Raw genomic sequence first — 22,647 nt, forward strand, 5'->3', positions numbered from 1 at the left:
GTCTCCCACTGTGTCAGACTTCCCACCTTCTGCCCAAGAGAGCCAGTTTGGTGTAGTTGTTAAGTGCATGGACTCTTATCTGAGAGAACCAGGTTTGATTCTCCACTCCTCCATGTGCAGCTGCTGGAGTGGCCTTGGGTCAGTCAGAGCTGTTCCCTCAAGAGCAGTTCTTGAAAGAGCTCTCTCACCCCCACCTACCTCACAAGGTGTCTGTTGCAGGAAAGGAGATTGTAAGCTGTTCTGAGACTCCGAATGAAGTATAAATCCAATCTTTTCTTCTTCCCACTATCCCTGCTGCTACTCAGCCAGGATGGCAGAGGGAAAATGACTGGGAGAGAAGAGTTGATGGCACTTCTGGCATAATCCAGGAAGTGACATCACATTGGTGTGATGGTCTAAGACAGGGGTGTTGAACTCATTTGTTATGAGGGCCTGATCCAACATAAATGAGACCTTGTTGGGCTGGGCCATATGTGTACCTGTTTAAGATTAGGCAGAGATATAAATTTTATAAAGGACACAGACAAACACAATTATTTTTAAAGAAAACTTAAAAACATGCTTAAAACATTAGTACTTGTTGGTCTTAAAGGTGCTTTTTTTGTATCTCTCTCATGGGATCCAGGGAACTTGGCAAAGGAAGGTCTGGCTCTTTCCTTCGTTCCCCAGGAGACCAGGAGGTGGAGGAGCCTCAGCCAATAGAAGGAAGAGAGGCTTGGCTCAGTAGCTCTGCTGTGCAATTGAAAGAGCCTGACAAAGCAAGCTCTCCTTCACCCCTTCCTCCCCAAGGGAGAAGCCTCAGACAATGGAGAAAATAGAGACTTTGCTCTGTAGCCCCTGTGCAATTGAGCAAGCCTTGCAAAGCGAACTGTTATGCAAAAGGAAGCAAGAGAGGGAGAAGGAAGCAGATGACAGCCTATTGCTCAGGGGCCTGATAGGAGCCCTTTGAGGGCCTGATTCAGCCCCCAGGGAGCATGTTTCACCCTTGCTATAGGGGACAAAGAGCACCTCCAGGGAGTTGGTATGTTTCAGGGGGAAAGTGCAGGATGGTCATAGGCCCAACACTGCTGTCCTAAGCCAAATTGCCTCCCCCCCTCACTTGAATGACTACTATTTACAGAAAGCCAAAGAGACAGGAGATCTGATCATAGATGTCCAGTGTTTTGCTTCACCATCTGACTGGTTAAGCCAGTCACTTGAAGAAACAGGTTTAATTGCCCTGAGGAAGACTCTCACACTGAAATGTGCTGGGCTATGATATTCATGTGCGTTTCTGACAGTGCTAAGCCAAACCAAATGTGGGCAGAAGCATTAAAATACAAGCAGCCGAATTGCTTGCTCACAACTTTAATGCCAGTAGCCCCCAAAAGAGAATTTTTGCTCACAAGACTCCACAGCTTAGAGGGACCGTTGACAGACCCTCTGTGAGGTGGGTGGGACTGAGAGAGCTCTGACAAAAAGGGCTCTTAAGAGAACAAGAGTTATGACTGACCCAAGGTCACTCCAGCAGTTGCAAGTGGAGGAGTCAGTATGAAATATGATTAGGGTTGCCAGCTCCAGACTGGGAACTTCCTGCAGAACTTTCAGGGTAGACTCTGAGGAGGGTGAGTTTGAGGAGGGAAGGGACTTCAATTGAGTATAGTGTCATAGAGTCAACCTTCCAGAGCAGCCTTTTTCTCCAGGTGAACTGATCTCTGTTGAACATATGAACATACGAAGCTGCCTTATACTGAATCAGACCCTTGGTCCATCAAAGTCAGTATTGTCTTCTCAGACTGGCAGTGGCTCTCCAGGGTCTCAAGCTGAGGATTTTCATGCCTACTTGCCTGGACCCTTTTTGGAGATGCCAGGGATTGAACCTGGGATCTTCTGCTTACCAAGCAGATGCTCTACCACTGAGCCACCGTCCCTCCCTGTTGCCTGGAGATCAGTTGTAATCCCAGATCTTCAGCTACCACCTGGAAGTTGGAGACCCTAAGTAGGATGCTTGAACCCAAATTCTTTGGTCAGCAAGCTAATGTTTTATTTTTAAATATATATATATTTGTGTTTATCTGTGTCCTTTATGAAGTTTCTATCCCTGCTACCTAATCTTAAATAGCTACACACATGGCCTGGACCAATATGGCCTGGCCCAACCTGATATGGCCCAGCCCAGCAAGGTCTCATTTATGTCAGATCCAGCCCTCATAACAAATTTATTTTATTTTAATTCAATGTATATCCCGCCTTCCCCACGAAAGCAGGCTCAGGGTGGCTTACACCCCTGCTATGGAATTTTGGGGGAGACTCTATAGTGACCACAGAGTTTTCTCAAAATTATAGTGTTCCTGTGTGATATGCCTGTTGTGATGACATCACTTCCAGTTGATGTCATTGCAGTGTATGCACACAGAACACTCCAAGAAAGGGGACTGGAGCAAGCCCTCCTTCCCCCCTTCCTCCCCAAGGGAGAAGCCTCAGACAATGGAGAAAATACAGACTTTGCTCTGTAGCTCCTGCACGATTCAGCAAGCCTGGCAAAAACAAGCTGTTATGCAGAAGGAAGCACATGACAGCCGATTGCTTGGGGGCCTGATAGAAGCCCTCCAAGGGCCTGATTCGGCCCCTGGGCCACATGTTTGACACCCTGCTCTAAGATCCCCTCAAAACTCTATGTTAAAACCATAGAGCACCCTATCTCTCATTCTCTGCCCTTTCCTTCTGCCAGTTACCAGCAACACTAGTGCTGACTCCAACTGGTTTAAGCAAAGGGTGGTATTAAAGAGTTCCATCTCCACTATTTTCCAGACCTGAAACAAATTTGGGGAACCATTATTGGCCCCTTTACGGCATACAGTCCTTGTATGTTTTCTTCAGCAGGACAAAAGGTGGCTCCCGAGGGCCATTTAAGACTGAGAAAATAGTAAGAGTGGAAAGTTTAAATTCCTCCCTTCCTTCATGTCCATTGGAATCATGCCACCACAAACCTGCCTCTTATAACAACAAAACAGTCTGGGAGCTGTGTGCAACTCCCAGATTTTTATTTATTTGAGCCAGTACAGGAATGAAGCAGAGACCATCTGAAGGTTTTGCCACTGAACTACGGCCCCTCACAAGCTGGCTTATAGGCGTTTGTGCCTCCCCCCACCTTCCTTCCCATGAGAAGACCCTCAGCCAATGGAGAAAATAGAGGCTTTGCTCTGTAGCTCCTGTGCCATTGAGCAAGCCTTGCAAAGCAAGTTGTTATGCAGAAGGAAGCAAGAGAGAGGGAGAAAGAAGCAGATGACTCAGGGGCCTGATAGGAGCCCTCTGGGGGCCTAATTCGGCCCCCAAACTGCATGTTTGACACCCCTGTCATCCCCTGAGTGACATGCCCAAAATCATGACATCTTTGGGTGACATCATTGCGCTGGATACATCAGGTGCGCCAGAGCTCTTTGGGGGTGGAGCTCCCCTGCCAGCCGGATCCATGATGGCAGATTGGAGGCCTTGAAAGTGAGGGAAACCCCACCCTCAGGGCTTTTTTAAAAACAGGAACGCACTTCCCACTGGCTTGGTGGCAGGGGTGTGTGGCCTAATATGCAAATGAGTCCCTGCTGGGTTTTGCTACAAAAAGGCCCTGCGCAAAAATGGTGTCATCAGGGGGTGTGGCCTAATATGCAAATGAGTTCCTGCTGGGGTTTTTTCTACAAAAAATGCCCTGCCCACCCCCATCAGGGGTTGGGAACCTAGGTGTAAGCTTTTGTGTGTGCGTGTGAGTCCCCATTGGGGAGAAAGGTGAGGTACAAATGAAGTAAATAAATGACTAAATAAGCTTACAGGAAGACACAGGAGCTTCCTTTAAAAATTCCACTTGCAGTACACGTACTGCAAAATGATGTGTACTCAGTGGCCTTTATAGCCCCGATCATATCTCTCTCCTTAAGATAACCCTGATCTATATGAGGATTTATATGAGAAAGTTCCCTTGGAAAACACCAAGCCATTTTTAACAAACAAACCCATCAAGAGCTGATTTTACATTACCATTTGGTAAGCTGCTAAAAAATCCCCTTTACTGGGGGGGTGGGGAGGAGCACAGCTCCACGCAGGACTGTCCTCAGGGCTTGCCTCAGAAGAATGGGGACAGAAAGGTTTGCTAATGCCACCCAGGGAGTTTGGTTCTGAGGTGAGGTTCAAAGCCACGGCCTCTCAGACCAGGGGTGGCCAAACTGTGGCTCGAGAGGCACATGGGGCTCTTTCACACGTATTGTGTGGCTCTCGAAGCCCCCACTGCTCCATCAGCCAGCTTGGAGAAGATATTTCTCTCTTTACATCACTTCCCCAAGCCAAGCCAGCTGGCGGCTTGGAAAATGCATTTAAAGTTAAAGTTGTTTTCTCTCCCCTTCTCCCATCTATTTGCCTTCCTTCCTTCCTTCCTTCCTTCCTTCCTTCCTTCCTTCCTTCCTTCCTTCCTTCCTTCCTTCCTTCCTTCCTTCCTTCCTTCCTTCCTTCCTTCCTTCATCTGACATTTATTCAATGTGGATCTTACGTTAAGCAAGTTTGGCCACCTCTGTCCCAGACTGTACAAAGCTGTCTTTCATGAAGTCAGGCCACTGGTGTCTTGAGGTCAGTGGTGGCAGCAGCTCTCAAGGGTCGCAAGAAGAGGCCAGTCATGTCATCTGTTACCTCAGGGGTTGAACCTGGGACCTTGTGCCTATAAGGCAGTTTCTTCCCCACTGGCCCACAGCACCTCTCGCAAACCTTTCTCTTTGTAGAACCAGCCCAGCAGGAAGAAAGGGAAAGAATTGACTTAACGGGAATGGAGACTCCCCAGGGCTTTGGCCTGCAGGCTTCTTGTTTTCCATTCCAGGGCTCAGGTGTGCGCAGAGTTACACTCTGGTACTTTGAAAAGCCGCACGAGGGCTGTTTTTAATTCAGCGCAGGGAAATAAGGATTTTATTTATAGAGCTGGACCTGATAGTTAAGCAGATGGGCATGTTAGTCTGCAGCAGAAAAAAACAAAACAAAACAGGAATCCAGTAGTACCACAGAAGCGATTTGTGAGCTGGTGCTCACTTGATCAGGCAAACCATCTGAAGAAATGAATGCTGACTCATGATACTAGACTATGCTTCCTTTGATTCTAAGGTTTTGCTGGAGGCTGGACTCCTATTTTATGTAGAAATTAAGCCACTGAACCCTTTTTTCCCTCATGGGATTCAATGGTGTCAGAGAGCGGCTTCCTTTCTGTTGCTCAAGGCAGAAGAACAGAATCTGAAATATGGTGATAAGCCTAACTATGGAACAGGTAAAGCATTTAATAAAGGTGGTGCTCTTGCAGATATGCAAAGTGCTTCCCCCTTATCCCTGAACTATCACAACCTGTCCTACCTTGCAGAGCTGGGATCTGAACTTGTAGGGATGCCAGCCTCCAGGTGGGGCCTGGGGATCCCCCTCATCTCCTGACTACAGAGATCAGTTCCCCCGGAGAAGATGGATGCTTTGGAAGGTGGACTGTAAATCGCATTGTATCCCACTGAGACCCCTGTCCTCCCCAGACTCCACCTCCAAATCTTCAGGAGTTTCACAATCTGGATCTGGCAATCAAATCACCACCCCATCCCCTGCTGGTAGGGTTGCCAAGTCCAGTTCAAGAAATATCTGGGGACTTTGGGGGTAGAGCCAGGAGACATTGGGGGTAGAGTCAGAAGCAAGGTTGTGACAAGCAGAATTGAACTCCAAAGGGAGTTCTGGCCATCACATTTAAAGAGACCACACACCTTTTAAATGCCTTCCCTCCATGTGGAAATAATGAAGGACAGGGGCACCTTCTTTGGGGGCTCATAGAACTGGACCCCCTAGTCCAATTCTTCTGAAACTTGGCAGGTGTTTTGGGGAGAGGCAATGGATGCTATGCTGCAAATTTGGTGCCTCTACCTAAAAACAACAGCCCTTTCAGAGCCCCAGATACCAGTGGATCAATTCTCCATGATACCCTATGTGGAATCGATCTCCATAGGGACTAATGGAGTGCCCAGCAGACATTCCCCCCCTCCTGCTTTCTGATGACCCTGAAGTGGGGGAAGGGTCTCCAAACCAGGGGATCCCCTGCCCCCACCTGGGGATTGGCAACCATACCTGCTGGTGCCATTGGGGACCTGGCAACCCTAATCCGAAGGCAGAATTTCCAAGCAAGCTCTAGCCATACATCTTTCTTCATAGAACTGAATTACATCTTGTCCAAAATGCAGCAGTGTGAGTACTTACAGGTACCCCAAAAACAGCACATATCCAGCTGGTGCTTCATCAGCTTCATTGGCTCCAAGTTGAGTACTGGATCCACTTCAAGGTTCTGGTTTTGACCTATAAAGTCCTACATAGTCTGGAACCAGCATACCTGTGGGACTGCCTCTCCTGGTATATCCTCTCCTGTGGGACTGCCTCTCCTGAGTACAAGAGAAACTTGTACTCAGAAGATCAGAATCTACTGGTGGTCCTTGGCCCAAAGGACATCTGGCTGCCCTTGACCAGAGCCAGGGTCTTCTCAGCCTTGGATCCTGCCTGGTGGAACTCTCTACCTGGAGACATCCATGCCCTGTGGGACTTGAGACAGTTCCGCAAGGCTTGTAAAACAGATGTTCCACCAAGCCTGTGGTCACGGATAGCAACAGTTTACCATCAGATCTGCCCTGATCTGCCCCCCATAAGAGGAATTAATAATTTACCCATGCCATCTTAATGTTAAGATTTAATTTAAATGGGTTTTAGACTAATGTTACATTATGTTTTATATAATATAAAACTGTATTTTAAACAATGTTGCACACTGCCCTGAGCCCTTTGAGGCAAGGCAGTATAGAAATAAGCAAGCAGATTACTAAAATATAAAAAAAGCTAGACCTCACCTGAACAGCTGTGAAAACCTATCATAGATCCATACAATTCTAAAGCTAAAAGAGTAATAGGTCTGCTATTATCTTCTAATAAAACTGGTAATGTCTCCACATGATCTATATTTTTGAGCAAAGGAAGAATTAAAGGATTTCTAGGCTCAGAAAAGAATTTATATTGAAAGATCACATAGTACAGGGTGTCTACTCTACTTTCACCACAATCACATACTCTATCAAAGTCTAGATGGTAGGGCATTAAGGTGTGCCAACGTAAAGGCACGCCTATAAGTGAGGAACAGTCAAACATGAGCAGTAATTGGGAATTTCTCCAGGTAGAATAAAACAAACTAACAGAACAAACATGTCATGCTCTACAAATTGTACTGATGTAATCATGCTTAAATAGATATTTCTTAATTCTTCTTATGACTTTCTGCATGGTAATTGAATGAAAGGAGTCCAATGAAAGACTGAGGAACTGTAGTCATTGCTCAACATGTTTATCCCAGTGGGAAACCTAAGAGTCTTTTCTGATGTCAGAGTGTATAATTTTAACTTTAAGGGGAAAACCCTTCGACCAAGCCTGAGCTTCAAGAGATGGTTGTTCAGGCTACCCTTGCCACACAATTTGGAATGTCACAGATGGAATGTCACACTTAAGAAGAACTGACTCCAAGGATTCCCCATTTTCAGGGTCAGCTCTGCCACTAGACAAACTAGGCAAGTACCTAGGGTGTTGGCCATCTGGGTGTGCCAAATTGGGCACCCAGTGTGGTGTGCCCATGTGACTTTATCAGTGAGGAGGGGCGTGCGCCAGAAGTTAGCATTGCCTAGGGTGCCAAACAGTCTAGGGCCAGCATTCCATTATTCCCCATGGAAACCGATCCCCATAGGGTATAACGAAGAATTGATCCACGGGTATCTGGGGCTCGGGGGGACAGTTCTTTGAAGCAGGGGCACCAAATTTTCAGCATAGCATCCGATGCCTCTCCTCAAAACACCCTCCAAGTTTACAAAGTATTGGACCAGGAGGTCTAATTCTATGAGCCCCAAAACAAAGTGTCCCTATCCTTCATTATTTCCAATGGAGGGAAGGCATTTAAAAGGCACACGGTCCCTTTAAATGTGATGGCCTTCTGGAGTTCAATTATGCTCGTCACAGCCTTGCTTCACCCCCAATGTCCCCTGGTTCTTGAATTAGACTTGGCAACCCTACCCAAAAAAGCTGAAGAAGCTCTGGTTTACGGACCATGAGAGCTCATGCCACAATGCACCTGTTAGCCTGTAGGGTACCAGGAGCCCTCTCCCTGCAATAGTCCGGTTCACCCTCTGGAATTTTTGAGTCCCGCGGCACCTTTAAGACCAACAAAGTTTAATTCTGGGTATAAGCTTTCTTGAGCCATGCACGCGTCTTCTAGGGCTGCCAATTCTGGGTTGGAAAATATCTGGAGATTTTGGGGGATAGAGCTTGGGGAAGGCAACGTTTGGCAAAGGGAGGGATTCCAATGGTATACAGAGTCCACCCTCCAAAGCAGCAATTGGGGAATCAGTTGCAATAGTGGGAGATATCTAGGCATCACTTGGAGGTTGGCAAACCCGACTGATCGCGCTAGTCATAACTCATCCCAGGCAACGCCCGGCTACTTTCTAACCCCACGGGGCTAAAAGCAGCTCTGCGCCAAGCGTTGCTCCTCCTTCTCTCTCGCTTCTGCCTTGGCCGACCGGCCTTGGGCGCTGCCTGATGACGAGGCGCGGTGGGAGGAATCTGCTTCGGAACGCTGTCTGAGATCCCCTCGGGCCACTTTCGGGTGAGCAGCGACCTTGCCGTGCCCTTGGAGGAAGGTCAGTGGTGCAAAGCCGCGCTGCTCTTGGAGCACGAGCCCCGGGGGCGGCTGCTGCTGCTATCCCTTTCAGGTGTTTTTCCCACCTGGCGCCCAGGAGATTTGCGTTCTAGGGTTGCTAACCCAAGTAGGGTTGCCAATCCCCAGGTGGGGGCAGGGGATCCCCAGGTTTGGAGGCCCTCTCCCTGCTTCAGGGTCATCAGAAAGCGGCGGGGGGGGGGGAGGGAAATGTCTGCTGGGTACGCCATTATTCCTTATGGAGACCGATTCCCATAGGGTATAATGGAGAATTGATCCACGGACATCTGGGGCTCCAGAAGGGCTGTTTTTTTGAGGTAGAGGCACCAAATTTGCAGCATAGCATCCAGTGCCTCTCCCCAGAATACCTTCCAAGTTTCAAAAAGATTGGACCAGGGGGTCCAATTCTATGAGCCCCCAAAGTAGGTGCCCCTATCCATTATTTCCAGTGGAGGAAAGGCATATAAAAGTGTGGTCCCTTTAAACTCCCTTTGGTGTTCAATTATGCTGGTCACAACCTTGCTCCTGGCTCCACCCCCAGTGTCTCCTGGCTCCACCCCCCAAAGTCCCTAGCTATTTCTTGAATTGGACTTGGCAACCCTAAGCCCCAGGTTCGGAAATACCTGGAGGAGACTTGAAGGTGGAGCCTGGGAGAGAGGCATTTAGGGAGTGGGAAGGACTCCCTCAGTAGGGTACATTCTGCCCTGCAGCCCACCTTCCAAAGCTGCCATATGCTCCAGGAAAAGTGTTTTAAACAGAGAAATAATAAAAGAAGTTACGTAATCCGGAGATCAGTTGTAAATTCCGGGAGATATCCAGCCCCCAGCTGTGGTTGGTAGCGGTAATTTGCCCTGCCTCAGAGGCGTTCCTGTGCAAACCAAGTCACCCTGGGGTGCTGCAAACGATCAAAACAACTCATTAGCCTGAGTAAGTCGAGCTCTGGCCGCTCCTGCCTGGTTAATCCAGCGGTCTGAGCCCAGAGCTATCATTATAAAAGGCTAAATTTTGCGACCTGGAGGGGAAATAAAGTTCCTGTCCCGGTCTCGAATTTCCTAAGGCTGCTATGTTGTTCTTGGCTGACAGAAGCCGCTTTAGCAGCTGCATAGTAGGTGAGGGCTGGGCACACACAACGTGGAGTGGCTCACCTGCTGGGTTTTCCGCTTGACCTGCAGAGGATAAAGACAGTGGGAGGGGAAGGTGCATCTATAGAGGTATCATGATTTGATTGCAAAAAAGAAAAAAAAAACCTTACCAGGAAGCCTTTTTTAGTTCTGTAATACCTCCAAAGGAGTTTGCCATTAGACTATCAGGGTAATTTTTGGGGCTGTCAGGTCCTTGGAGGTTTTTAAACGGAGGCTAGATGGCCAACTGACAGCATTGTGGATCCTGTGAATTTAGGGGGAGGTATTTGTGAGTTTCCTGCATGGTGCAGGGGGTTGGACCAGAGGTCCCTTCCAACTCTTTGATTCTACAAGTCACTTTTATGGTGACCCTGTAGGATTTTCAAGCGTTGGGTTGCCATTACCTGCCTCTTGTCTCCCATCTAAATGTTGACCAGAGCCAACCCTGCTTAGTTTCTGAGCTCTGGTCAGATCACGCTAGTCTGAGTTCCCCAGGTAATAGAGTCCATTTTATTTTTCAGAGCATCTCTACTGGATTACCTTTATGTAGAAACACATAAGTATCATCCTATAACAGTCCTTTTCCATGTGGAATGGGGGAAGGAAAAAACAGAAGAAGAAGAAGAAGATATTGGATTTATATCCCGCCCTCCACTCCGAAGAGTCTCAGAGCGGCTCACAATCTCCTTTACCTTCCTCCCCCACAACAGACACCCTGTGAGGTGGGTGGGGCTGGAGAGGGCTCTCATAGCAGCTGCCCTTTCAAGGACAACCTCTGCCAGAGCTATGGCTGACCCAAGGCCATGCTAGCAGGTGCAAGTGGAGGAGTGGGGAATCAAACCCGGTTCTCCCAGATAAGAGTCCGCACACTTAACCACTACACCAAACTGACTCACAAAACAGGAGCTATAATGCTTTAAATTTGGTGTAGTGAGCCAGTTTGGTATTGTGGTTAAGTGTGTGGACTCTTGTCTGGGAGAACCTGGTTTGATTCCCACTCCTCCTCTTGCAGCTGCTGAAATGGCCTTGGGTCAGCCACGGCTCTCACAGAGCTGTCTTGGAAAGGGCAGCTTCCGGGAGAGCTCTCTCAGCCCCACCTACCTCACAGGGTGTCTGTTGTGTGGGGGGAAGGTAATGGAGATTTGTAAGCCAAAATGCCCTCAAAACAAGGTTGGGGAATTAGTCAGGTGGGCACCTGGCTTACTCAGGATCTTTTTACCTATGTATACAAGATACACATCCAGAGAAGTAATGCGTAAATAATGGGGACTCTAATTTAGTAAAATCAATTATAATTTATTGGGAAAAATATAGGCTTCCATACAAGATAAAATACTCATCAAACACACATTCAGTCCTAGGAAACATAGATAGAGAGATAGGGGAACACATGGGTAGACAAACAGGGTGATATTTACCTATCGTAGTCTTCAAGGAAGGCTCCAATGGCGACGTAAGAGGACGGGGGAAAGGGACCCCAAACTGTGACCAGAATCGGGGATGGATCTAGACAGCGGAACTGGGGTACTGCTAGATGCACACATGTGGGGGGGCTGGGTCAGAGGTTAAATAGACTACCTTGGACCCTCAGGGGATGGGAGGTACGGGGGAGGAGAAAGGGGAGGCTCTGCAGTGACCATAAGGGCTGTACTTCAGCAGTAGCCAATAGGAAGTTCATTGGTGGCACCTAATTGGTTGCCTATGGCTGACCAATGAACAAGCTTGGTCCAGAGGTACCTGAGTAAACTTTCAGGTTGAAACGGACCTGGGGGAGGCTCCAAAGTGACGGTTGGAAAGAAGAATAGAAGTGACTACTGGGTGGGGAACACTTAAGATTAGGGAACTTATCTGAAAGGATGACAATAGAGAGTCAAATAGGTAACACCCAGTTTGTACAAAGGAACTTGGCTCTGGCTGAAGATGATCTTCCTCTTCTTTAGTCTTCTTCCTGGCACCAGTCTTTGTTCTGAGTTCTGTTAGACAAAGGCTTAGGCGGTCTGGCAGGATCCACGCCTAAGATATGCTTGATTGCCTTATGCAGAAGTTGAAGCAGCTGTTGGATATGGAGTCAAGAAAACAAGATGGATTCTGGTGGTGTTAGCCTTTGGTTCATGGAAACAGGCTGGAAACTGTTTGCCTGTACAGTTCATGGTGGTGTGGCTTCTTCCACTGCAGCAGCCAAGACTGGGCACACAAGGAACAGCTGGAAGCTCGTCTGTAGTTCTGGCTAACATCCATCCAGAGTTGTAGAATGCTGCTGCAAAGCTGAGGCTTATAGTATCCACATAAGCCTTAGAAACCGTGGGCAAAGTCCACTTCTTAGAGCAGATGTGTGCGAGTCAAAACTCCAGGCACCCTGGCAACCATACTGGTGATCACGATGTCCATGTGTATGAAAAGTAGGGGGCTTTTCTTTACAGATTGTGACCACTCAGATTCAGAGTATACGGTGGGATATAAATCCAATATCATCATCTTCTTCCTCCCCTCCCAGTGTGGTGTAGTAGTTAAAAGTGTAGGACTGGTATTCAATACTCTCTCTTAAGCTATGGAGTTGTGTGAGTAAAAAATCTACTTTGTGAGCTACTGGCATTAAAGTCGAAGGCTACTGCATAAATCAGTGTGCTCTGAGGCCATATTTCCTGAGCTAAGACAAAAATGTGTTAGCTGGAGGCTTAAAACTGTGAGCCAGCTCTCATTAACTCAGCTTAGAGGGAACACTGTGTGGTATCGGAAGGACCCAGGTTGGAATCCCCACTGGTGCTGTAGAAGCTCTCTGGGTGACCTTGGGTCAGTCACACTCTCGGCCTGACTTGTGTGAGACAAAAATGTGTGAGCTGGAGGCTTAAAACTGTGAGCCATTAACTCAGTTTAGAGGGAACATTGTGTGGTTTCGGAAGGACCCAGGTTGGAATCCCCACTGGTGCCGTGGAAGCTCGCTGGGTGACCTTGGGTTAGTCACACTCGGCCTGACTTGTGAGGATAAAATGGAGGAGAGGAGGAGGATGTAAAGAACTAGCCTTGTCTCCTCCTTGCAAAATCAGCCCCAGAGCTGCTCTTAAAAACGGGGAGGGGAACTTTTTGAAGGAATATGGGAGGAAATGTAACATGTAGGTTTGACCCTGACTGCAGAACTGCGGTCTGTAAGGGTTTTGACGTGGCCGTGGGACCGACGAGTTGTCTTTTTTCCTTGCCAACCCCCAAGGTGAAGCAAAGGACAGCAGCAGCTCCAGGATACAAGAGCGTGCTGAGGCTGCTTCTGATTCCTTTCCCCTCTTGTTGTTGCCAGATGCAAGGCGGGCAGAAAAGGAAAATGACAAGTGGCCACTTCGGGGGAAAGAGAAGAGGTGTGCATTTTCTCAAAGGGTGCCTAGTTAATCAGTGGCACTTGGAATCTAATTGGTTGATTTTGACAGTCCTTTCTGTAAGGCTGGCAGCCTTCCAATTCTTCCTAAGCAGTAGCTGATCAGAAAACCTGCAAATAAGCAAACAAACTCATCCTGGTTCTGGTATTTACATTTACGGAGAGCCGGTTTGGTGTAGTGGTTAAGTGTGCAGACTCTTATCTGGGAGAACCAGGTTTGATTCCCCACTCCTCCACTTGCACCTGCTGGAATGGCCTTGGGTCAGCCATAGCTCTGGCAGAGGTTGTCCTTGAAAGGGCAGCTGCTGTGAGAGCCCTCTCCAGCCCCACCCACCTCACAGGGTGTCTGTTGTGAGGGAGGAAGGTAAAGGAGATTGTGAGCCGCTCTGAGACTCTTCGGAGTGGAGGATGGGATATAAATCCAATATCATCTTCTTCTTCTTCTTCTCCTTCCTTCCTTCCTTCCTTAGCCAGTTTGGTGTAGTGGTTAAAGTGTGCGGACTCTTATCTGGGAGAACCGGGTTTGATTCCCCACTCCTCCACTTGCACCTGCTGGAATGGCCTTGGGTCAGCCATAGCTCTGGCAGAGGTTGTCCTTGAAAGGGCAGCTGCTGTGAGAGCCCTCTCCAGCCCCACCCACCTCACAGGGTGTCTGTTGTGGGGGAGGAAGGTAAAGGAGATTGTGAGCCGCTCTGAGACTCTTCGGAGTGGAGGGCGGGATATAAATCCAATATCTTCTTCAATATCTTCTTCAATTTACATTATGTTCCACATGTCCATATTTCTGTTCCAGAATGAGCGTGGATTGGATTGGCTATGGCTATGCAGCACTGGTTGCTTCGGGTGGAGTAATCGGCTATGCAAAAGCAGGTATGGCGCAAACCTTAGCCTTTTCTATTTGCCTCATTCTTACTGATTCAGCACTATGACACAGGGGGGTAAACTACAAAGGTAGAAGGGGCTAAAGCCCAGTTAGGATTTCCCAGTGGGGGCAGTGGTCCCCCCAGGCTGTCAAATGGCACCAGGAAGCTGCTCGTCTTAAACTGTACAGTCTCATTTCCTCTCCACTAGTACAAAGGCTGCCAACTCTGCTTTCTTTCTCTGGGACACTGTGACATTTATTTGTCACACAGGAGCACCTCTTTACTGCCTGACCTTATTTTGTGTGTTGGGATTTCTGGAAGTTCTGCCTAAAGCCCCTACTTCCTGTCATTGAAACAGACAATGCTCTGGAATAGGGGTGGCCAACTTGCTTAACATAAGAGCCACATAGAATAAATGTCAGACGTTTGAAAGCTGCAAGACATGAACATCAGATGTTTGAAAGCCAGCTTTATCTCCCCTCCCTCCACCGATGTACAGATGTACAGAGCCAAAAAAAAGTACCTGTTCCCATATCTTCCATTTATTTTTCTCTAAAACTACAAGTCTCAGGATACCAGAATCACCTTAACTTCCAGCATTTGAGCCATGAGTCTCTTTCTCCCTCTGCCTCTCCCCCACATAGCTAAAGATAGAAATAGCCCCCTGCCCTCCATTTCTTCTTCTCTAAAGCTACAATTGCCATGATACCAAAATCACCTTAACTTCCAGAGCAGCGGTGGCCAAACTGCAGCTCAGGAGCCACATGTGGCCCTTTCACACACATTGTGTGGACCACTGCCCCAGTGAAATGTTCATTGCCACTATGGAATTGAGAAGCGGTTTTCTCCAGGTCAGTTTGGCCAAGGATCCTGGAGGAGTTTTTTGCCATTTTCTGGGCATGGAGCAGAGGTCACTGAGGAAGAGGGAGTTGTGAATGCCCTACATTGTCCAGGGGATTGGACTAGATGATCCTCGAAGTATCTTCCAACTCTGTGATTCTATGATTCATGAGCTGGTGAAGTTATCAAGCAACTAGGAACAAGGTATTCTCTCTTGCTAAAGAATTGCTTCATGTCAGCTCTGTTCTTGCCTTTGGAAATCTCTGCTCCAGACAGCCTTTTTATTGGGAAGAGGGTTGAATTTTCCTTGTAGAGAAGCACACTATTTATAAATCAGGGCCTGTTCACATTTTTGCAGAGGCGTGGCTTGTATGCTTTTTTGGGGGATTTGATTTCAGTAATTTTGGACAAGTTGACTGTGACGGACTCAGGCACTTAGCCTGAGTAGCTGAGAAACAGGCTTGCAGCAATTGGCTGGAACATTGCCCAAGCAACGGAAAAGTACCCTTTTGGAGGTTTGCTCAGCAGAAAATCACCTCAGAATTTTAGTCTGAGCCAGGGAGTCTTCGAGAGAAGTCCTCAGAGAACCATTCTGAAGTGAAGACAGTGGGCTTAGGCCGGGCAGTTGTAAAATCAAGTGGACGAGGGGCTGAGAGCGGCCAGAGTGGCTGGGCTCCTTGTGGGATACAGAGCTGAGTGGACTCTGTCTGAAAGAGGGAGTTTTCAAGCGGGTTGAAACTCTGTGGGAAGATTTTGCCAGTGCATCAGGCAATCTCCAAGTACAAACGAGATCACACAAAAACACACTGATTGGAGAACTGGAGTCTGGTGGTCAGCAGGGTTACCCAAGACTCAGACCAGAGGACTAGCTATGGGGCTGAGACGCATCAGAATAAAGGGGTGCAAGTCCTGGAAGATAGCTAGTGTGAAAGGGTCTGTGAGGGAGAATACTGACACCAGTCAGGAGTTCTCTGTGTGTGTGGAAAAGTGATTGAAGTTTGTTATTTATATGATTTGGCATTGCCAAAGTTAGGGTTAAACAACTGAAGACACAGAATTCTGAGTGCCCAGAAGGCACAGACAGCCTGTGTGAAGTGGGACTCTGAAACCTGCCTGGTTTATTGTTTATTTTAAAGATATTTTGCCAAAGTAGCATTATATTTTACCTCAGCCTGATTAATCTCTACTCTCTGTAATTGTTTTATTCTGCCAACCAGCTGCCAGCTGATTTGCCTCTTGCATAGTGAATAGTCATAATCAATATTATTTCATCCCTCTCCCTTGCCTTTTGTTAATATTTTGTGGTTTTTACCTTTAAAACCATCTGGTGCCAATTATTAATAGTTCTGATAGGATTTCTGGGAGTGCTACGGAGGGACGGTGACCAGGGAGAAATTTAAAGCGGTCGCCTCCCGAGTAAAGCCTTTGACTTGATTCTTCACAGTGACATTATTTACTTTATGTTCAATTGCAAGTAGCTCTGGCACCTCTGTGTAATAAATCCCACAGATAAACCGATACTTACATCTTTGCCCTGTTCCAGCAAGCAAAGCATTTAATTGTGAATGAATTGCAGAGGGGGGGCGGGCTGGGGAAGGTGGTTAGAGGTTAATATGTGTGCCTTCTGATGGCTGTCCTCTTTCCTTTAATCAAGGCAGTGTTCCATCTCTAGCAGCTGGTCTCCTGTTTGGTGGTTTAGCCGGGCTGGGTACTTACCAGCAGTCTCAAGATCCGAAGAACATTTGGCTTTCTCTGAGTAAGTGATTCTTTTTTATATACGTAACCAGTCGGTATTTTGAAAGGGGAAAATATCCAGTTTCTTCCAGTGGCATACAAAGGGCAGACCAATGGGTGCAGTCCACCCCAGGTGCACGCAACAAGGGAATGCCTTTTTGAAAATAATTTTACTCCCCCTGCCACTGGGCCAGTGATGCTGGCATTGTTGCCCTGTGAACAGCAGAAGCAGATTCAAAGATCCCACAGTATGGTGGATCCAACCATACTGAACAGACTTGCAAAGACATTAAAGAGGGGGACTGGATGTTATGCAGCAGAGGTGCTCTAGTGGCTATAGCCACAGGATATAGGTGGAACAGTATGTCTGTGGCAGTGATGCTAGTCTTATTGCTTAGGGAGCAACTGTGGGGGAGCTTGTGGGAGCAGGGTTTTTGTAACGTTGCCTTCTAGCACTAATATTCAGAGGTCCACTGCCATTCTCTTTGGTTGATGCCGCTAGTAGCCACTGATGGACCTATTCACCATGAAGCTGTCTGATCCTCTTTAAAGCCACCTATGCAAGTGTCCGTCACCGCATCTACCAACAGTGAATTCCATAATTTAATCACTTTTGAATGAAGTGGTTCTTTCCTTGAATAGATCCTGGATCTATTACCCTTTGCAGTAACTCTTGGTGTACTTTGAAATAATGGATCTTTACACAGCAGAGCAACCCATTTCTGAAAACCAGGGGTGCAGGTGTTAAAATCAGGGGTGCAGGTGTTAAAATCTCCATGGAAGCTCTTGTGGGATGTCTCTGCACGAGCTCTCGCAGGAAGGTGAATTAGATAATCGCAGCATGTCAGCTGTTCAGCTTCCTTCCTTTTCACAAAGTGTTTCTTAGCCTCTTGCAGTTTTCTGGAATCTGACCCATTATATCCATATTGAGAATCTAGATAATGATAAAAATCATCTTATTAAAACTGTATTAGTCCTGGTCCTATGTCAGGGCTGGATCTGGGGGGGGAGGGGGGCAGAGGGGGGTGCTTGCCCCGGGCACCAACAGAGGGGGGGGGGGCGCCAAATTGGATATGAAGTCCGTTGTACTCTATGGGACCATAAGATAGAATGGCCTATAAGGGGCCCAATTTTTTAATTTTGCCCCTCAAAAAACATGTAGATCCGGTCCTGTCCTATGTAGTCACATAAAAGTTTTGCTTTTTGTTGTAAGCTGGGAGCATGGCCATGTAGATCTGAGCTCCTGAAAGGATGGTTCCCTTCCGTTGAAGGAGGAAGAATACTAGGAACAATAGCTCATTTGAACAGCTCCTATTCCATACACCACACCTGTTTCAGGAGAGTAGAAGAAGAAATTGGATTTATATCCCGCCCTATTATCTGAATCTCAGAGTGGTCACAATCTCCTTTACCTCCCCCCCCCCTGCAACAGACACCCTGTGAGGTAGGGGGTGCTGAGAGAGCTCTTACAGCAGCTGCCCTTTCAAGGACAACTGCTGTGAGAGCTATGGCTAACCCAAGGCCATTCCAGCAGCTGCAGGTGGAGGAGTGGGGAATCAAACCCGGTTCTCCCGGATAAGAGTCCACACACTTAACCAACACACCAAACTGGCTCTCAAGTAATAGTCTCAGTGCCAGGGGATGCTCGATGGTGGTGGAACAAAGGAGATAACAGTATTGTATGTGTTGTTTCTCTCAAGTTAGTCTCAAGGGGGGGCTCACGTGCTCCAGTAGTGCAGTGCTTTGCAAAGGACTGGACCACTTGCAGTGACTCCCTTTCTCCATCCCTCCATACAGCCCTCATGGAGACTCATGTTCTCTTTCTCCATTTGTGGCTTCTGACTTTACTACTTCAAGAGAAGCTTTTGTCACTGTTCTGGAAACTTTAAAAAGGCAATAAAACACACTTGGGATAATGACACAAAAGGGAAAATGCAGTAGATTCTTAGGAACGTAGCAAAGAGAAGCTAGACTGGAAGTCTCCTAGCATTCCTAGGTTCTGAACCAAGGGAAAAGCTATGGGTCAGTGGAGAAGCACATGCTTTGTTTGCAGAAGGCTCCTGGTTCAGTCCCCAGCATCTCCTGTTGAAAGGATCATGTAGCTAGCAATTGATGCTGAAGACCTTGACCCGAGATCCCTGGAGAGCTATTGCCAGAGAAGAAGACTGCAAATGTACACCCCGCCCTTCTCTCTGAATCAGAGACTCAGAGCGGCTTACAATCTCCTTTCCCCCCACAACAGACACCCTGTGAGGTGGGTGAGGCTGAGAAAGCTCTCACAGAAGCTGCCCTTTCAAGGACAGTCCCTAAGAGAGCTGTGGGTGACCGAAGGCCATTCCAGCAGGTGCAAGTGGAGGAATGGTGAATCAAACCTGATTCTCCCAGATAAGAGTCCGCACACTTAACCACTACACCAAACTGACTTCAAGAGACCAGTGGTCTGGCTTGTTATAAGGCAGCTCCATGTGTAAGTTTAGTAGTGCTGATTAAAATTTTTAATTCACCACCAAGAACAAATGGGGAGGAAAGCACTATTTGCCAATTAGTGAGTACTGGATATCAAGGCCACTCAGGAACTGAATGAATGAGTCGGTGCAGTTTAAAGATTGTCAATAAACAAAACGCATTAAGCAACCTGGCATGTGCATCTTTGAAAGATCTGTGGGCGAGCTTATTCCTCCTTTAAAATGCTAACTCTGATATTTCCTGCAAATTTGTAAATAGGCTGTCATTTAAATAAATTTGAAGGCTGCAAGGGCCTCTAATTCATGCAGCACTAAATGGAGCCTCGTACACAATATAGACTCGATCTCACAGAATCCTTTTGTCGATTTAAAAAACTAGCACGTTTCTAGTCCTCTTCACTACAGAATAAGCCTGTAAACATGGAAGTTACCACAGAATGCTTAGAAAAGGGGTGGCCAAACTGTGGCTCTTTCACACATATTGTGTGGCTTTTGAAGCCCCCACTGCCCCATCAACTGGCTTGGAGGAGGCATTTGTCTCTTTAAATCACTTTCCCAAGCCAAGCCAGCCAGCTGCTTGGAGAATGCATTTAAAGTTGCTTTCTTTCCACCTTTCTCCCCCCCCCCAGCCCTGACTATTTGACTTCCTTCCTTCTGGTCCTTCCTTCCTTGTGGCTCTCAAACATCTGATGCTCATGTCTTGTGGCTCTCAAACATCTGGCATTTATTCTGTGCAGCTCTTATATTAAGCAAGTTTGGCCACCCCTGGATTAGAGACAAAAAGGCAGTCAGAGCTGGTCATTTTAGCACATCGTTTAGTCCCTCCTCCAGCACCCATAGCTGTCATTTACCTTCTGTACTCATGTTGACTAAGAGTATTTTGTAGGGTCTGATCGTCCTTTTCCATTTCTGTAAGCAACACCCTAAAGTAGAATTCTACCAACAAAGTAACGGTTGAGTGCAAATTGCTGCATTTGTGGTTGCGCAGTCTAAAAAGTAAATGCCAGAACTAGGATGGACAGATCACATGGACCATACATAACATTCATCAATATCTCTCTTCAACAAGCTGTTGTTCTTTTCCCCTCCCTTTAAGTTGCATCTGGAACCTTGACTGGAGTGATGGGAATGAGATTCTATAAGTCCAGGAAATTCATGCCTGCAGGGCTGATTGCTGGTGCCAGGTAAAAAAGAGACGCTTCTCCACCAGGTATTATGGTTTGATGTCTCGTTTAGTTACAGTAAACTGAAGACATAATTAACTGTGGTTGTGTGGTGGGGACATCCAGGCCTTGAATTCAGCAGCTCCTGAACCTTTGAGGGTTCCCCCTCTTCCTTCCCCACCTACCTACCTTGTCCATTGAACAGTAGGTGCAGCTGCATAACAATCCCTGGATGAGCTCCACCACCTGTTTTTCTACAAAATGACCCCTGCCATCATTGACTGAAATTACTCCTTGCTGTGTTTGTAACAAGGTTTACCAAAGTCTTTTTGTTTTGTCTTGGAACCTCACAGTCTATTAATGGTGGGGAAGCTGGGACTACAGATGATGGAAAAGCCCCTTCAGCCATAATTGCACAGCGGACAAGAAGCCAGACAAGACAAGTCTGGAGAGACTTTCTGAACAGCTAACTTGAAACGAGTACCTGACTCTTATCTGTGTTCATTTGATACCAAAAGTTCTTGATTGCCTAGCCTCTGGGTGTACCAGAGCAGAATGTTGGCACATATGCTGATTGTTCTCTTTACGGGCTGCTAGAGCACAACGATACAGCTAAGGCTTTTACTTCTCAAAAACTTGCACAATACGCATTTCGTGCCACAGATCGGAGCATTTTAGGCCTGTGAGGAGGGGAAGTGAGACAGAAATTTCTAATGATGCTAACACCCATCATGAAACGTACGTCTTAAACTCGTTTCTATTCTTCCTGTTCCTGCTCTGTGCCGCCACCCCCTCCCCCCATGTGCATTTATTTTGCTAAACAGAAATTTTTGAATATTCTATACAAGGATGGCAGCATTTTTAAAAACCTCTCCAGATGGGGCAACAATCAAGGATCAGAGGCTTCATGAAGTAAGCCCTATTGAGCTGAGTGTTTCTGAATAAATGTGCGTAGGACTGGATTGTATGCTGTGCAAGTTTCCCCCTAAAATCGAGTGCAAATTTGTTGAATAGTTGGGGGAAGGAGATGTACAAACTGTCATTAGATCAATGACTTTTTAACTAATAAATATAATTTTAATGAGTTCAGAAGTCTTTATTTAGTGTTAATGGCAGGGATGTGTTTGTGTATATATTAAACTAGGGTTGTCAGACATGCAGCCCGGGGGTCGAATCAGGCCCTCGAGCAACTGGCTGTCATCTGCTTCCTTCTCCCTCTCTGCTTCCTTCTGCGAAACAGCTTGCTTTGCAAGGCTTGCTCAACTGCACAGGAACTATTTATATTGGAATTTATACCCCGCCCTTCACACCGAAGTGTCTCAGGGCGGCTTACAACATAATAATTCAAATACTACAATTTAAAACACTTACAAGTAAAGTTAAAACCATAAATTAATAAAAACAAGATAGATAAAACCAGCGGTCTACAGATGCATTTCGTTCCATCCAAAAGATTTCCTTGTCAGTCAGTATTATAGGCCTGCCGGAAGAGGGCTGTCTTACAGGCCCTGCGGAACTGCCCTAGGTCCCGCAGGGCCCGCACCTCCTCCGGCAGCTGGTTCCACCAATAAGGTGCCGTTATTGAGAAGGCCCGATCCCTGGTGGATTTTAGCCGGGCCTCCTTTGGCCCGGGGACTACCAACAGGTTTTGAGAACCCGAGCGTAGTACTCTCTGGGGAACGTGTGGGGAAAGACGGTCCCTAAGGTAGACAGGTCCTAGGCCATATAGGGCTTTAAAGGTAATGACCAACACCTTGTACCGGACTCGGAATATTACTGGCAGCCAGTGCAGATCCCGGAGCCCCGGCTGAATGTGCTCCCGTCTTGGGAGCCCTAATAACAGCCGGGCAGCAGCGTTCTGCACCAACTGCAGTTTCCGGGTCCGGCACAAGGGTAGCCCCATGTAGAGGGCATTACAGTAGTCTAACCTCGAGCAAAGTCTATTTTCTCCATTGGCAGAGGCTCCTCCCTTTGGGAGGAAGGCGGGGGGAGGCAGACCTTGCTTTGCCAGGCTCTCTCAATTGCACAACAGAGCTACTGAGCCAAGCCTCTCTTCCTTCTACTGGCTGAGGCTCCTCCCGCTCCTGGTCCTCTGGGAAACGAAGGAAAGAGCCAGTTTCCTTTGTCCAATTCCTTGGATCCCATTGGAGAGATAAAAAGCGCTAATTTTTAACCATGTTTCATGTTTGTTTGTTTTTTAAAAAATCTTTAGTCGTGTTTGTCTGTGTCCTTTTATAAAGTTTATATCTCTGCTACCTAATCTTAAATAGGTACACACACAGCACGGCCCAACAAGGTCTCATTTATGTCAATCCGGCCCTCATAACAAATGAGTTCAACACCCATATATTAAACTTTTGGGTTTCCCTTGGGATTTATTT

The 22,647-nt window shown here is 47.1% G+C and overlaps 1 protein-coding gene across 1 annotated transcript; it reads left to right on the forward strand.

The window, feature by feature from the left end:
- Nucleotides 1-13,963: 13,963 nt before the first annotated feature.
- On the forward strand, nucleotides 13,964-21,350 carry LOC132575439 (transmembrane protein 14C-like). The gene is made up of 4 exons (XM_060244207.1): nucleotides 13,964-14,071; nucleotides 16,559-16,660; nucleotides 20,200-20,287; nucleotides 20,620-21,350. Exons 1-4 carry the CDS (start codon nucleotides 13,996-13,998, stop codon nucleotides 20,675-20,677), a joined length of 324 nt encoding a protein of 107 aa, XP_060100190.1. The 5' UTR covers nucleotides 13,964-13,995; the 3' UTR covers nucleotides 20,678-21,350.
- Nucleotides 21,351-22,647: the final 1,297 nt, after the last annotated feature.

The sequence above is a fragment of the Heteronotia binoei genome, chromosome 7, assembly GCF_032191835.1.
Source record: "Heteronotia binoei isolate CCM8104 ecotype False Entrance Well chromosome 7, APGP_CSIRO_Hbin_v1, whole genome shotgun sequence".
Classification (NCBI taxonomy): Eukaryota; Metazoa; Chordata; class Lepidosauria; order Squamata; family Gekkonidae; genus Heteronotia; species Heteronotia binoei.